The following is a 17,418-nucleotide window of genomic DNA, read 5'->3' as shown; positions in this document are numbered from 1 at the left end:
CTAGAGAGCTTCATTTTTGACGTTGACACTGAATGAGGAGCCCAGCTTTTCCCTGGACACTTTCTTTTATTTTACTTGTAAGCCAGGAAAAGGTACTTCCCCACACTTTTCCTTTCCTCTCCCCCCCCCTTTTTTTTAAAGATTTATTTATTTATTTATTTATTTATGTATACATTGTTCTGCCTACACGTATGCCTGCAGGCCAGAAGAGGGCACTAGATCTCATTATAGATGGATGTCAGCCACCATGTGGTTGCTGGGAATTGAACTCAGGACCTCTGGAAGATCAGCCACTGCTCTTAACCTCTGAGCCATCTCTCCAGCCCCCTCCTCTCCCTCTTTGCCTTTAACATTCCCGGGAGTGGCGATCATTGTGGACATGGCAATTTACATAGATATACACAAGGTGGTTTGTTGTGTATGTCCCACCCCTGTAACCCTGAGTCTAATTGTTTTGTCCTAGGTGGCCTAGAACTTGCTCTGTAGACCAAGGTGGGCTAGAACTCAAGAGATCTGCTGGCTTCTACTGGGATTAGCCACCATACCTGACATTAAAGTTGTTGACATACAAGTAGTTTTGTGGGAGCATTTTCTAGACATTTTCAAAAGTACTGAAAAGATAAAATATTACACATATTACTGGGGCAGGGATGTAGCTCAGAGTAGCAGAGAACTTGTCTGACACATGTGAGGCTTATGTGTGATTCCTCCCACTAGTGTTGCTTGTCAAATACAATTTGTCAAACATCCATGAAAGTAGGAACTGGATTACATAAAAGCACACGGTGTGGATGAATTGCACATGCTAATTCTTCACTGAAAGGGGGTTGCATCTGTTGCAAGCTTTTGCATAGCAGAGTATGAGTTCTCCTTTAGTTATAAGTTCCTAGACATTTGGTGGATGCCGATTAGTAATTACCAAAACATTTTGAATATGAATTATGCTCACTTTCTGCCAATGAAAATATGAGGTGAGAGAACACACATGATCAAGAACAATAGGGTTAGCAGCCAATGCATTCATTTTTAGGTCTCTTTTTTTCTTAAAAAACAAAACCAACTCTGTGACACTCCCATACCCTGGAAGGTCTCTCTCTGTAGCAGTCTGCTCCTAAACTCAAGGGCCTCATACATGCAAAGAGCTCTACTATAGAGCCACACCCCAGCTAGAATTAAGTCAAGAAGTAATAGAACACAGCTAAACAGATTACTAGGATCAATACTTACATTACATAGATGGTAAAACAAACAAGAAACCTGGGCATGGTGGTCTGTGTCTGAATGCTAGTTCCAGCTGAGGCACAAGGACCACTTGAGTCCAATTTGTCATTAAGTTCCTATGAGTCTTTTTCTTTTTTGTGATGATGGATTGAACCTAGGATCTCATATATGGTAGGCAAGTGCTCTACCATTAAGCTATGCTCCCAGCCTCCTATAGTACTTCTTGGCTGTAAGCACGCTTAACAAAATTGTTCCAAGGTACTTGAGGTAGAATATAGTGTTGACTAGCCATCCTTGCTTGGGTAACTGCAACCTCACACAATGTAATTATTTGGCATGAGTAGGGGTGGTCCCACCGAAGCAAACGCAGAGGTCAGAGGGCTATTTGTTGGACTGTTTCTTTTTCACCATGTGAGTCCTGGGGATCCAGTTTGGGTTGTCAGGCTTGGTGGCATCTCTGAGCCATCTTGTCAGGCCCATAAAACTCCATTTTATCTTAAAGCAAGCTATATATATCCTGCAGTATCCCAGAAGGTGGGTAGTCTAGAACCTCTATCTTGCTAAGGGCAAATACTATGTGAATTAACTATTTGCTATCTTTACATTTTCAAGTTTTGTGCATTGGAAGATACATAACTACACATATTGCTGTCTATTCATTTCAATAGAAGTAAAATTTCCCTATAGGAAAATAAGCTCACAGTAAAATGTCAGAATAGACTGTATTTTGTATCCTTTTTAAAAAATTTTGTTTGCCTGTATCTGCCTAGTATACATGTAGGGGTCAAATTCCAACTTGTGGAATTGGTTCTCTTCTTCCATTGAGACTGAGTTGACGTGGTCAGGCTGGAGGCAAGTGTGCTTACCCACTGAGCCATCTCACCAGTCCTGTTTTGTATTCTCTGTAAGTCTACCTTATTTTTTAAAGGTCATCAGATGATCCAAGATATTATAGTTCTGACAAGTATTTTCTAATGAAACTATTAAATGAGGGTGGATAAGATGGCTCAGTGGGTAAAGTCCCTTGTTACCAACCTTGATGATTTGTGTTTGATCTTTGGGGTCCACATGGTAGAAGGAGAAACTGACCTCCACTTGCATACCATGACTGCACCCACATGCAACACACACACACACACACACACACACACACACACACACACACACACACACACACACACTTAAAAATACTTAGATGTGCTGTATGTTACTCTAGCATTGTCTTCCAAATACAATGCCACACCATTTGCCTTATCAAATCACATCAAGTAAAACACACAGAGTTTATTTAAGAAAGTTTTACTAACGTGGTAATATTTCAGCAAAGTTATTGCAACAAGTTTAAAAGGCAGACAGACTAGTATAGGCTTTAAAGGAACAAATGAGGTTTATACAATTAAATTATTACACAGATCTATGGGGGTTTACTGAATAACTACAAGGCCCAGAAAACAAATTAAATATGAAAGATTAAATCCAGTATTTAGCACCTACAATATCTCTAAAAGTTGAACTTTTAACTGCTTCGTTCATTTCTTAGATTTCTTATCTTTCTCCCAAATACAGTGCTTTCAAACTCCTAAAAGAAAGGACATAAGAAATTCCAATACTAAGAGTATAGAGATAAAGAACTGGAAAAATTGACTTGAACTTGCAAGTTTAATGTGGAAGCCAGAACTTACTCGAGTCAATCAAAAGATTTCTGTGCCCTGAATACTGTATGTGAGGAGGCTATGAATCAGTTTATGAGTAGTTACAAATTAGCAACATAGAGTATAATTCCTATCAACTTTTTCTCCTAAGTTATATTTGTAACAAAACTAGAGTTAAATGTCACTTGCTTATTAGGACACTTGCTTATTACACACTTGGGGCAGAGCAGGGACAGGCATATCTGATGGCTGAGCATCTACTTATTGTGCTTACTTATTTGTGTAATGAACAAGCAACACACACAACATCTTCCCCACATTTCGAGGTAATGCACATTAACATAAATGCTTTCAAAGAAATAACCTGAATTGCATTAAATACTGCTTTAATAACAACTGCAATACTAAAACAAATGACATATATTATTCTCTCAGGGAGCTTCGGTTTCTGAAATTGAACAGCAGAAATCAATCTTGAGATTAGAATGTCAAGATTGGCAGCTTTTGGAGATCTGGGTGGTGCATTAGCCAAACCACAGGTGTGACACACCCTCAAAGCCTGTCACTAATCTGGGGGAGTAACTTCGTTAAGACATGACTTGTTGAATTACAAAGCCACCGAGGGAACTGTCCCAAGGAATGAACAGAACCACTGATACTGGTGTCAGTTAAGAAAAACTTTGTCTTGAGCTGACCAACTGCTTATTATTTAAATGGCTTTGAATTTTAAAAAGTGAATGCTTCCTTGTATTTTCTTGGAAACGAATCAAAAATTACAGAGTCCTACACAATTGGGAGACACGAAGTGGATGCTGAGTGACAAGAAGTCACTCCAGGTGTGGCACCGTGGCTCTGGCAGCAGATACAAGAGAATAACGCTCTGGAGAGGAGGTAGGGACACTTTGCCATTGGCCAGTGGATAGACGAAGGTCCCAGCTGGAGGCGGGATCTGTAAGAGGTGAAAAGTAAATACTTTAGAAAGGAATGCTAAATATAACCTTGAAAACCACCACTTACGAATTATATGAGCTGTGCTAATACCCAACTGTTTAGCAGAGTTGTGGTGATTAATCACTTAAAACATGTTGTCTGTCACGTTAAGTGTTAAAAAAATGTCAGCTACTTTTATCACTCACTAATTTATTCTGCTGGCAATTATATCTAATCTCTTTTTTTAACCTTTATTTTATGTGTACCAGTGTTTTGCCTACATGTATCTGTGTGCCACCCATGCAAAGTGCCAGAAAGGCCAGGAGAGAGCGTCAGATTCTTTGAATTGGAGTTACAGTTATGGCCAGGGAGTACTGGTGATTGAACCCGAGTCCTCTGAAAGAGCAGCCAGCTCTTTTAATAGTGGAACCATCTCTCCTGCCCCTAATCATCCTTAAATACAGACGATCTTAGAGAGAAAACATATGTATCTAATATAGACATAAGATATTAGAAAACTGAAGGGCAAAATACACTATTATTTCCCATCTAATAATACTTTAAATTACAGTCACCCTGTAGAGTTTAAGAGAAATAGCCCAACTAAGTAAGCCATTCCTATGGTTTAATGTCCTTCTCTAACACCCTAACCCTCACTGGATCCTGGAATGAAGGAACACAAGGTCTGAAAACTACACTGTATTGAACAAAACTATTTTCATCCACAAAACTATGGAGAAGTTCCTAATGCAAATCTTTTCCAATTCAAAGTGTCACTCTTATCTTAATATTGATACATTAGACTCTGGGACACAATTACTTACAACTTTACAACACCTCAGAAAAACATTTTTAAAGCAGTAACAGTAAAAGGAGTCATAACAAATGGGCTGTGCAAAGTCAATGCAGCTGTAACTGATAAACTTATTCCAACAGCACATAACAAAAACCACACAGAGTTCCCAGTGGTTCATCTGAGAAATATCAGATTGGAAATTATACATGAGAAAATATATGGACAAGTAATGCCATGTATTCAAAACAAAGCCTTTCAAAAGAAATAAAACATATGGCAGTCATTATTTAGACTCCTGACTTTCAAAACTTTAGGTGACACATTAACTATAGCTAAAAGTCTACAGTTTTGGAATGTTGATTTATAGGATTCAGTAAATGAATAGGAGACAAAATGGATTTTTTAAAAAGCTACTGAAAAAAAGAAAGGGGGATTAACATTAAAACACCCATAATCTGCCCTTTCTGTGTTTCTGTTGCTGCAAACGCTGAGACAAAACATGGTCTAGAACGGGCCTTTGTGGTTAATCAGCCTTGAGCTCATCCAAAACTTGTTAGCTGTGTGACCTTGATCACTAGTCTATTTATCTCAGTTTGCTCATCTGAAGTGCACACTTGTGATATTCAGAAGTACAATACCCAGGAGAGTAGGAGCCCACAAATGGCATCTGCTAGTTTTGTTGCCCTTGAAGATATGTGTGCTTTGTATGCTCTGTTTGTCAGGAGCAGACCCCTGTGAAGTGCAGCAGAACTATAACTGACATGGATGGAGCAGTAAAATACCACTCTGTCCTTTACAGAACTGGACAGATAGAAGGACAGGCTCAACAATATCGGACAGGTTTTATTACTGTAACTAATTTGTTCCTATTTACTAAAGGGTATCACTGGATATACAAGAATATTAAGGAATGACATTTATGTTGTACCCTCCATGTAAAGTTTCTTCCAAAAAGTTCTGAAGCCATGTTCCCCCTGGAATGTCCCTGGACTTCCTTAAAGTCAAGGAACACAGGCAGACACTTGACACTTAGGAGGCTAGGACAGCTCAAGTATTAAACAAGTCAAACAAACTCCTCTCTGAATAACAACCAGTCTTAGGGTAACAGAGGGAAAAAAATAAAAATTAAAGCGTATAATCAAGTCAATTTTGGGTTACATACACATTTAAAATACAAAGTGAACCGGCGATTAGCTGAAGCTTATACAATGAGTAGAGTACCCTACATGATTTAGTCTGTTATTTACCAAGTAGGGGAAAAAGTCATGCATAATTAGAGATTTTAAAAGAGCATATACACCATGTGATGTCATATTCACCTTAAATTCTATGGTTTATCTTCCACTGCTCACACCTCTGTCTTCATAGATGGTGATTTCAATCTAAACAGCATGGCCGTTAAGAAAACACACTAGACTGTAACACATGAAGGGGACAGACAACAGCAAGATGATGTGCACAGTTTGCTTTGTGCAGATTCTGTTTTGCTTATCTTTAAATCATTAAATGTCTTTCTACTTCAGTTAAACATTCTTTTTCTGCTTTGCATAAAGTTTTAATTATCTTCGATGATTTGAGAAAACACTAGTTTTAAAAAGAATCGGCAAAGTTTTTTTTTAACACTTATTTATGTGTATGTTCTGCCTGCATGTATGTACACACATGAAGCCTGTGCAGTGCCCATCATGAAGGTCAGAAGGGGTGTCTGATACCCTGGAAATAGAGTTATGGATGTCAGCTGCCACATGGGTGCTGGGAATCAAACCTGAGTTCCCCGCCAAACAGCTGAGCCAAATCTCCAGCCCCTGGAAAATATTTTTGTAACCAGGAGATTTGCAACTTAAGAACTCATAGAAATTCAGGAGCACAAAAATACCCTGAAATTATATGAAAGTGTTTTCATGGAGAGGGTTTGTGACCCCTAAAAGAGCCATTGCTGCAGAATAAAACAAAACTCTAATGTTATCAACTGCACACAGCCTAGGATGATGTGAATAGGTAAAAACTATTTAGCCATTACTTCATTTATCAAGTAAATGAGGTTTTGCGATTTTATTTACCAAATCTACTTAGTGATTACTCAAGGCCTATTGTCTCTGAAAATAGAGACAGTATGTCAAAGGTGAATTACATATCTGGCAGCTGTAACTGACTTCAACTAGTCAGATGAACCTGTGGACTGCAATTCATTTTGATGACAAATCTCACCACACATTTCAAAGGGGCTCCAGGCTGCTAGTGTCTGCAGCTGAGATATGCTACGCTTACAAGCTTATTACCATAAGACACCATCAGATCCAAGAAAGACAGTAACCAGAATACTAAACAATTCAGAGACCCGTACAATGCCAAGCTCAGAGAAATGTGCTTTAAGAAAACATGCTGGCAAAGGGATGCTTATAGTATATAATTCACACAAATATTATGAATGCACATAAGAAGGGGTAGGAGTTAAATTCTCTCTGGCCAAGGCCAAACAGTACCATTATAATTTCCTTTTTATAGATATTTAGACCTTCTGATCTGCACTAAAAAGATACAACTCGGAGTCCTCTCTCAATGGGGTCTGTTAGGAGGAGGCCTTGGGGAGCATATATCTTCTCATTCTGTTCTTGAATGTATTTGGAGACTTTCTTCAGGACCTGTCAGAAGGAAACATCACAGCTTTTTACAGATTTCATTGAAGTGTTAGCTAGATCTCAGAATTACACAGACAGTGAGCTGGTTTTCAATGCAAGTCATTTACAAGGCAGAGCAGAGTCTGTTATGTGGCTCTTATCCACTGCACAAAAGACACAGTGTGTCCAGTGTTTTGGATATCAGTGCAGGGCAAATGTACACAAATACAGTGAGAACCATCTCCTAACCCGATCACCTAGTCCTGGACACAGGGAAATGCTTATATACACAGTTTTCCTTCTACTACTCAAAGTGTCATCAGCTAATATGACCTCTTCTAATATGAAGGACCATTCTTGTTGTGTAAGAACTTCCTGCTCAAGAACCATTGTTCTCCTTTCTGTATTTTCAGCCATTTAAAGCAACAGCTTGGCCTATAACAAAGGGAGCTCTGTCACGCTCCTGGGAGGTTCATTTCCTTTGTAAAGCACATAGACACACAGACTTGAGCTGTGGGGGGAGGGGGTTCTCATCACAGGTGTCTCGAATCATTCCTATGTTTGCATACATTGATACTCTGCAGTTTGTTCTTGTTTCCTAGACAGGAACTTCAAATTATAAATTTAGTATTAAGCTTGTAAAAGTCAAAACAAATGTAGACAAAACCCAGACAGGACACAAAGGAACCCTGAGAAACAGTCAATTCTGAGAGAGTGAGAAAATATGTCTTAATGGCTTTAGTTTAAGTCAAGGGGCTACATGTTTTACTTCAGGCTCAAAGTCATCAGAACCCCTTTCTGGCTTTAGCAGTCTAAGGAACTATGATTTAGTCTTAAATTACCCAGCACTTCCTTAGATACACAATAGAGCAAATGATGAGGTTACAGTAAAAAGGAAAAGCAACGCATGAAAACAAAACAGCACTGGATGCCAAGCCTAAGTGTACAGATGTACCAGGAAAGGGAACAAAGGAGACAGATGTTACAATAGAGATATTTTAGTATAAAGTAACTTAAAATATAAAGTTCTACTGTGGTTTGAATAGTTTTCTTATTGAAGAAATATATATATATATATATATATATATATATATATATATTTAGATTCTATCTCTGGGGGTAATATAATCTCAGGTTTATTACTTTTTAAAAACGGTGTGGACACATTGAACAAGCAATCTACATGATTATTTATTTAGTACATTTAAAAGGCTATTTCGAAAAGTAACAATTTTTAAACCTAACTACCTGCAGCACTGTGTATACCACTGTCTTATTTTCAGCTCTGAAGAATGTGAGCTCTGCTTGGTCATTATGAGCAAGCCCACAGGCATTATCTTCGGAGTCTGTCAATCACTCTAAATTAATGAGTGGAAGGAAGCAGTCCATAAAGGAGTTCCACTTAGGACATTCAATCATCTTCTAATTTCTTTACCTCAACCCAGAATGGGAAACTGGAGGCCAAGTCTCCCTTAGCCCCAGTCCATTAACCTTAGAGGGAACACAGAATTGTGTGCACAGACGGCTTTTAAGAACTGATCCCAGTAAAACAGCTTTCCTCCTTGGACACAGATTACTAGCAAGGAAATAGAATTCATTCCTTTATTTGATTCAAGCACAATTTGTTGGGTAAAGTTTCTGTTTAACCTTCAGTACTATTATTTCTGTGCACCTGTTCAGAAATGAAATAATTTATTCTCTCTCTCCCAAATCTTCTTACACTATTTTAGAGAAGGCAATACAAGTTGCTTTTGGACTCTTCATTCCTAGTATCGGTAAGCTGTTTATATGGGTGGGTAGCCATCCCAAACTGTACCTGGTACTTTTGTCCCAAGAGACCTTAATAAGACATTTTATTCATGCTTAAATTAATTTTTATGTGTGTGTGTATATAAGTGTGTGCCTGGCCAGGACACATGTGTGAAGGCCATAGCACAACTATCGGGAGTCATTTCTCTCCTGTCACCCTGTAGATTCTAAAGCTCAAACTCAGGTCATCAGACCTACACACAAGTTCCTCTATCCATTGAGCCATCTCACTGATTCTTACACTTTAAATCAATGTTAAAACAAACCACAATATTTAACAAAATTACTTTATTTCCAAACACTCAATACAAACTAGTATAACATTTACAAAATGAAACATGACCATAATTGAACCTCCAGAATAGACAACTGTTCTTCCTAAGAATGTGACACTGCAAATAGGCTGCTAGAGAGAGAGCATGAGCCAGGCTGAGTGGAGATCAGAATCTCCTTTTTTTCAGCAAATATTCAAGTGTCCTTCTAATTACAACCCACAAGCAGAAGCAATGCTTTCTAGCTGGTAAACAAAGCAGACAGTGAAGAGAACCTTCTACAAGCTCAATTGTTCTCTAATTCTAACAGATAGAAACAATGGAGAAATAACACTAATGTCTCTATCTTCCCTGAAAAATCAATAAATAGCATATTTTAAGCAACAAAGTGTATAACTGTTCAAGCAAATTTTAAAAGGATTATTGACAATTTCAAAAAATTCTATCCACATGATAAAGTATAAGCATTATATTTGGATTACTGTTCGTAGACTAAGAAACTTCAGTATTTAAAACACCAAAGTCTAAATGATTCAATCCTACCTTTTGATAGAGAACTAAAGGACATGGTGGTTGGGGGGACGGTTTGCTGTGTAAGCCTAATGACCTGAGTTCAGATCCCCAGAACTCATGCAGAAGCTGGACACAGAAGGATTTCATTCTGTAAACACTGTAAGAATTTATAGGCATGTTTGGAGTTTACTGTGGTAACATAATTATTTATTTAACACACATTCAAGGAGTGCCCAATATAGCCAAAACATGGTTTAGGCATTATAATGAATAACAAAAATGTTAAGGCAATACCTGTAGTTGAAGAGAAAAAATGATGAGGACGAGTATCTCTATATTCCACAGTGATGCATTGTTAATGCCAGAAAATGAACAAGAACCATTTAAATGTTATCAGGACACAAGAGAAAGATAATCTGATTCTGAGAGTGAAGTAAAGTTGGACAGGAACAGGAAACGGGACTATGGAAGCTGGAAATGGAAAAAAACAGCCACTGGAGGTGATGAGAACCACAGAGCTACTCTACCGTTCAACTGAATACTAACCAAGTCCACTATTAAAACAAGTGAAGGAAGGGTGTGGCAGACAGCTAGAAAGGTGACCTAACATCAGCTTCAGGAGGATCTTGCCTGACCCAGCCACAACCAGAGAAGGATGAAGGCCACTGACTTAGGAGTGGCAATGAAGTAAGGCTGTGTTTTATAAAGACAGTGGAAGGTAGGCAAGGAAAAGCAAAGAACATGGAGAGACAAGTAAGATGTCTAGTCTAGGAGTGAGATGGAGGGGCAGCAACAGAGAAGATGGCAGAGAACATCATGACACTTTAACAAATGGGAAAACAGAAAACACTGCAGTTCTTTACAATTGACTGTTTCCTTCTTCAGTTCTCACACCTAAAGACAGGCTAAAAAGGTAGGGTACCCCTAAACAGGACGGGGAGATGGGACGTTTGTATTCTGAGCCCCTTAAGTTGGCACCAGCAACTCTAGATCTGGTAGGCAGCTGAGAGAGGAAAAAGAACTCAAGATGGACAATAACTGGAGATAATGAAGACACGCAGAATTTCTATATCCACTTTACATGTGGAGTCTCAACACTGACCTGTTACTCCAAGCAGAGATACACATTTTAACCTGTTCTGAAACACTTTTAGGCCTCACTCCCATGTGTCCTAGACACAGGAGCAGTAACAAATCTCAGTTATTATTATCCATGCTTCTAAAGTTTAAAGCAACTGTTACTATACAAAAACTCATCTTCTTTCAAGATTTTTAGAGATTCTGAACATAAATGTAGCCATACCTTCTCATAATGAGTTTCCATGCATAAGAAGATGGTATATGCTGTTAAACAAGCCAAGCAGCCTTCAAGATATGACTGGCCCCCAAGCTTCTCTGCTTCTGCGTAAAGATTATTTAGAGTTCGAACTGTTTCTTCAAACTGCTGTCTATCAATCTGTGGGGAGGAAAGAATTTAAAATTAAGTTTTAGAAGCAAAGATGGTCAACTCATTGTTTGCTACCACAAATTCATCTTATTGTTTTGACAATATTCTAAATTTAAAAGACAAGAAACAGACCAGGTAGTATACACTGTGATCCCAGAATATAGGATGCCAAGGCAGGAGGAGCAGTAGTACAAGGTCACTCTTGGCTGTACTGATTTGAATGAGAATGGCCCCCACAGGTTCATGTTTGAATGCCTGGTGCCCAGCTGTGGTACTGTTTGCTAAGGATTAGAAGGTGTGGCCTTGTTGAAGAAGGTGTGTCACTGGGGGTGAGCACTGAGATTTCAAAAGACTCTTGCCACTCCAGTTAGCTCATTCTCTGTTTCCAATTTGTGGATCAGATGTAAGCTCTCAGCTACTGCAGTGCCATGCCTGCCTGTTGCCATGTCCCCTACTATGATGGTCATGGGGTCCATTCACCCACTGAAACTGTAAGCAAGTCCATAATTAGATACTTTCTTTTATAAGTTGCCTTCGTCATGTGTCTTTTCACAATAATAGAACAGTAGTAACTAAGATAATAGCTTTACAGTAAATGCTGAGATCAGCCTGGGCTCATGAGACCTTGTCTAAAAAGGACCCCCCAAAGTCAAGGCAAACAACCTCTTATGTGATTAAATCTGGACCCATGTCATTAATATAACTGCTTGGAGTATGCAATCTTAAAACAAGCATCTGCTTACTGAATTTACTAGGAAAAAGGGCAAGAGTGTTTATTAAGTAGAGTGACCAAATGTTGTTTTCTCAGGCTCCTTTTTTGAAGCAACTACTCTAAAAACTGAGTTGTCTCTCCAGCCCTAGATTGTTTTTACCTTCTTCTTCTAACAATGTTCTGTACACTTCAAATTTCTATATTTTATCCTAGAGTTTTAGGCCCATTCATTAGTAGAGCATTTCATCGGACATTATTACTTTGAGCCAGGGCCTCAAACATGCTGGGCAAGCACTCGTCAGCAAGCCATACACCCGGTGCAGGAGAATAATCTGAGAGCAGATGGTGCTTTATGATTGAGTCCTTGCGCTCCTAAGTCTCTTAGGTCAGAAGCCAAGACATTGAGAGAGGGAGAGAGGGGCAGCGTTTCTCCAAGTTCACTGACAGCTGGGCACAGGGGCGCACACCTTTAATGGAAGCACTTGGGAGGTAGAGTCAGGCAGATCTCTGTGACTTTAAGGCCAGCCTGGTCCCTATAGTGAATTCCAGTACAGCCAGAGCTACATAGTAAGACCCTGTCTTGAAACACATCACCAAAAAAATTAAGACTGGTCACTGAAGACCTAAGCCTTGGTGCTCCTACCCTGAAAAGATACTCAGAACAGCTCAGGGATAAGCCTAAACTAACCCATCAGGTAGCTAGTGAGCATTTAACAGTCTAAGTTTCACGTTTACTTCATTTATCTACAATGTTACGATCTGATAAATTCTTTTAAATTGTTTGCATTTCTTATATACAATGATTCAAAAGAATAAAATCAAACCCAGGATTACCTTATTTCTTCCAGATTTGAACTGCCCCTTGGACTAGAAATACTAATTATTCTGAGAGTACCATGGTTTTCAAAATGGAGGCAAATCATAAGCCGGTTTAATAAACAAAATCTGAAGTCAGTGATTCTCTTTAAAGCCAAGAAGACAAGAAGGAATAAAGTGGTCTTAAAAGCAGATGACAAAAGAATTTTGAGTTTTCAGTGGTCGAGCATTTACTTAGCATGTATGAAGCCCTGGGCTCCAACCTTAATTCCTGTACATAACACAGCACATGTGATTTTAAAAGTTAATTTAAGAGTGTGATGGGGGCATAGATGGGAGCAGGAGAACAAACAGTGTTAACAATTATGGGATCCATACTGCTCTGGGCTCCTAGAGTGCATAAAGACAGTGGCCCCCACAAGATTATTATGGAGCTGAAAATTCTTACTACCTAGTGACTGCCTAGCAGCTCAATGTATCCCTCCCCCCTCTGTGGTAATATCAGTATAAATAAACCTAAACTTCCAACCTTCATAAGCACAGCACATGCAACCAATACTTAGCAATGGTAATAAGTGATTATGTCACTGATCTACTACATATAATCGATACAATCATTTTCAGTGTTCTGGATTGTACTCCTATTTATAAATATGCCAGCAGCAGCAACAGCTTAAGTGACAAGGCTATGCTCTCTATATATATGCTATACTATCGTTTTCAGTGTTCTTTTGCACAGCATTCCTATTTTCATATACTTAATGTTTGTGTAAGTATATGGTTAGCATAACAAAACTTCCTCAGTGATATATTTCAGTGTCATGAAGTGACATACAACTGTACTTAAGCTTCAAAGAACAAATTCAGGAGTTCTTAAAATCTGTTATGTCTAAGCTCATTAAGATGGTCATTAGTCCTAAGATCTTTGGATATTGATTTAGAAACTGTTTTGGAAATTGGAGATAAGCAAAAATGGAACCAAATACAAAAATATGGCCCAATAAACACCATTCAGAATGGAAATGGGGATTATTTTCTCAAAAGATTTGTTCTTGCTAAAGTACACACTGCTGAAGCCTAAAGTGATAACAAATATAAGATGGCATGTCAAGGCTATTTCTGCTGACTAGATCAAGTAGAATTTGTCTCTACTACAGTTCATTTGGATTTTCTTCTATCCAGAAGACCAAGGGTGACTAAAACATTTGCATCTTGGCTAAAATGTCAACAAAGCTTCATTTGAAGAACTACCGAGGCAACTAAGTACATAGTTATCAAAGCATCACATTCCACTAGGCAGGGGGAAGTACACTTGTTAACTGACACAATTATTTGCACTCTTAAACAGCATGCATGCATTTTTTTTAATATAATATACTACATTTGTGTCTTAGTTCCTTTCTCTATTTAGCTGCCCAGTGTGATATTCCCACAGAATGAAATCAGGCCTACTGGTAGAGCAATCAGTAGTATTTTTAAGTTAGTAGAGAAGTAAACCTTTCCCATCACACAAAGTAAAGAAAACTTAAAACGTATCATCAACATACACACATAAAGCTCTTCCAAGTGGTTAAGATATAAACAAGTGTTTAACTCACACACTAAAAAGTCAAAGGCACATTCTGTACAGTGCTCAGTACCACAAGCAATTCTGGGGTTATCAAAGTCAAAGAAGAACCATTTTTGGATGCCAGAATTTAGCAACACCAATTTCCTTAATAATATGAGGGGTAATGTGACTACATCTTGTTATTTAAATAAGAAAGGTTCTACCATAGAAAAAGGCTATGCCTGATTTTGCAAACAGGTGTCTGGCTCAATAGAGAAGTCAGATTTTTTTTTTAAGACTTTATTTATTTATTATGTATACAACATTCTGCTTCCATGTATATCTGCACACCAGAAGAGGGCACCAGATCTTATAACCGATGGTTGTGAGCTACCATGCGGTTGCTGGGAATTGAACTCAAGACCTCTGGAAGAGCAGTCAGAGCTCTTAACCACTGAGCCATCTCTCCAGCCCCGAGAAGTTTGACTTTTAAACTAGCAAACAAAGGTATTTAAATGGCGTTTCACAACAAGTAAATCAAAATCACACTACCCTCTCATTTCTCACTCACTGTGAGACAGAGTCTTGTTATGCAGTTCATACTGGTCTATAACCAGAATCCTGCCTCTGGTACCCAGTTGTTCATGGCCATATCCTATTTATATCGTATCTTTTCAAACTTTGTTTGATCTTTAATTTGCAGATAAAAACAAACAAACAAACAAAAAGGCAACTGGGCCACTAACTTGCCTATGGGCATAAATCAAACTTAAGAAAAAGGTAACTAATCAATGATTTTCCAACACTAATAATCAGCCAGTACTGGGGATGGAAACCAGAGCCTCACACATGCTGGATAAGTGATCTGCCACTGAATTATGTCATCAGGATCCCCACCTCTTTCAAGCTATTTTGGAGCAGGGGATCCTCAAGCTGCTGAGGCTGACCTTGAACTTGCCACCTTCCTGTCTTAGGGTCCCTACTAGTTGGAATGACAGGTCTGACTATTTAGTGCTGGGGATAGAACCCTGAGCCCTCAACCAGTTAAGAGCAGGCTCTAGCACTGAGCTACATACCCAGCCTAGAACACAACAAATTGATTTTAAAAGGCTGGGACATGTTTCTCTAGTAGACACTCATCTCCACCCACCTAGTCCATGGCCAGCATTTCTTAGCCCCACACACACACCACGCTTAGTTACCTCCAAGTTCCTCATCCTCCTAGCTCAGTTTTCAGAGACTGCCTTCTAAACCGGAAACAGAAAGTGAGTAATAAGGCCGAAGAACAAAAGAATCGCACTGGGTAGACACAGGCTCTCTGCATTAACTTTTAAAGTAGGATAGACTTTTGGGTGTTGTTAAATCTGAAGGAATGGGAAACAAATCCATCTTTGTTTTCAAGGCTACCCAAAGGCCCTATACCCTGGTGACAGTTGTGATAAGCAAGGCAAACAGGAAGCTCCCAGTGATTACGACTGGGAGTGAAGAGCTCACTACAAGTTCCTTAGTCGTCGTTCCTGCCCAGGCCCATGTACGTTTTTAGGGTTCCAAGAAGGCCTGTGTGGCCTACCAGGCACATCACTAATAAACCCTTTCGGCTGAACAGGATGATCGAGCACGGTGACCACAGACATCAGTCATGAGAATGATGACGTTTTCTTTTGTGTGGAACGGCAGTAGGATACAGGTTACCACAGGCTGTATGAGGTGGCCTGGAGTGTCAGGAATTAGCACCTCATCAAGGAGTCAACAACCGTGTGTGTGCGCGTGTGTATCTTGTTAAGGACTGGACACTCCTGAGTAGACAGAAAGCAGCGTGTATCTTAAAGTTCTTTAAGATCTCTGTAGTATGAGTGAGCATTGGCCTTCGCAATCCTTCTCCAAACACTAGACCAAACCTTCTTCGTACAGCTTTTGCCATACGGATATGCTATGAATCTGGAGGTGTGCTGCTCCCCAGAACCACCAGACAGCGGGTGGGATGGCAAACCTACACCCCCTCCGGCTCCACTGACTCTCCCTCCCCAGGGCAGGTGCAGGGAGCCAGGCTGCGTACGTACCCTGTTCTCCAGCTCCGCGGGGAACTTGGTCTGGAACTGGCAGCGTGTGCCGCTGCTGTAGTCTCGCTGAATGAACACCTTCCCGGACACCGGCGCCTGCTGCGGCCTCATGGCGAGGACAGGACCCGCCGCTCTGCGAGTTCGGGGAAGACACGGTCAGATTCCCGGCCTGGAGCCGGCTCTCGGCCCTGCCAGCCCTTCGGAGCCACCCACCGCCCAAAGATGCCCACGGCCTCCGCCTCGCCGCTCCCCTTCACTCATGGCTGTAGCTGAGGGCCTCCAGCTACCCAAGCCCAGGACCCGCGCCCCCCCTCATCCTGGTTCGGCCCTGGAAACACAAACCCGCCTCCTCGGCCCTCCAGCAGCTGTCGCACCACCTTCGCCGTCACTTACGTCCTATCGCAAAAGCCTTGCCGCTCCTAAGCTCATTCTGCGCCACACGCTTACGCCCCGCCCCTCCGGCCGCAAAGCGAGCCTTCCGCGGCTGCGCGCTGCGGTGAGGTGCGCCGTGGCTGGCAAGAGGGTTCTCCTCCTGTAGGCGGTTGAAGCGCTTCCGGGCGGAAGAAGATGGAGTTGAGGGAAAGATACTGGGGTTTGAGACGCAGGATTCCCGGTTGTGGTGAGGTAGTTTCTGGTCACAGGAGTAGATTCCTTCTTGGCTGTGAGTGCCAGCTTTCATTTGTGCCACGTCAACGCCTTCAAACCGAAACCGCAACAAAAACAAAAACAGCCATCACTCTCCAAATCCCTCACACACAAACTGTTGACATGCGTTTATGACTACAAAGCAGACTAGTGGGGATGCGTTTGGCCCTTGGTACACTCCTGAGCTCGAGGGAGGAGGATAATCTTTCTGGTCTGCATTCTCACTCATCCCTCCAACTCCTCCTTGAGGTGTTGGCTCTTCATCCCTAAGACCTGCTTGCACAGCTACGCCGGTTTAGGCGACCAGACTGGACCTACAGTTCTCGCATTGGTCCCGGCTTTACTATTATCTCCTATCCATTTTTCGCGTCCCCCCCC

General features: G+C 40.5%; 1 protein-coding gene across 6 annotated transcripts; it reads right to left on the bottom strand.

Annotated features, from left to right (window-relative positions):
- Window positions 1–2,485: 2,485 nt before the first annotated feature.
- Golga7 (golgin A7) lies at window positions 2,486–16,807 on the bottom strand. 6 transcript variants are annotated; one of them, XM_027395303.2, is made up of 6 exons: window positions 16,789–16,807; window positions 16,396–16,528; window positions 11,115–11,267; window positions 7,140–7,241; window positions 5,919–5,981; window positions 2,493–3,822 (listed from the first exon to the last, which is right to left on the bottom strand). In XM_027395303.2, the coding sequence occupies exons 2-5, from the start codon at window positions 16,504–16,506 to the stop codon at window positions 5,934–5,936; spliced, it is 414 nt and encodes a 137-aa protein (XP_027251104.1). In that variant the 5' UTR covers window positions 16,507–16,528; window positions 16,789–16,807; the 3' UTR covers window positions 2,493–3,822; window positions 5,919–5,933. The 6 variants fall into 6 exon arrangements, 4 of the variants coding, with proteins under 4 accessions (XP_027251104.1, XP_027251103.1, XP_035308442.1 ...); XM_027395302.2 differs by having other exon boundaries at window positions 16,738–16,802; XM_035452551.1 differs by lacking the exon at window positions 16,789–16,807 and adding an exon at window positions 16,609–16,627.
- Between the last annotated feature and the right edge of the window lie 611 nt (window positions 16,808–17,418).

Source organism: Cricetulus griseus, assembly GCF_003668045.3.
Source record: "Cricetulus griseus strain 17A/GY chromosome 1 unlocalized genomic scaffold, alternate assembly CriGri-PICRH-1.0 chr1_1, whole genome shotgun sequence".
NCBI lineage: Eukaryota > Metazoa > Chordata > Mammalia > Rodentia > Cricetidae > Cricetulus > Cricetulus griseus.
The sequence above is the reverse complement of the archived record's forward strand: the minus strand, read 5'-3'. Positions and strand labels throughout refer to the sequence as shown.

Bases quoted from the DNA above. Each gene is read 5' to 3' on its own strand.
- Golga7 (XM_027395303.2), bottom strand. From the start codon at position 16,506: ATGAGGCCGCAGCAGGCGCCGGTGTCCGGGAAGGTGTTCATTCAGCGA. The intron at 11,268-16,395 runs GTACGTACGCAG...TCCTCCCCACAG, and splicing joins CCGCGGAGCTGGAGAACAGG to ATTGATAGACAGCAGTTTGA. The intron at 5,982-7,139 runs GTATCTTTTTAG...CATGCTGTTTAG, and splicing joins TTGAGAGAGGACTCCGAGTT to ATTGAAATCACCATCTATGA.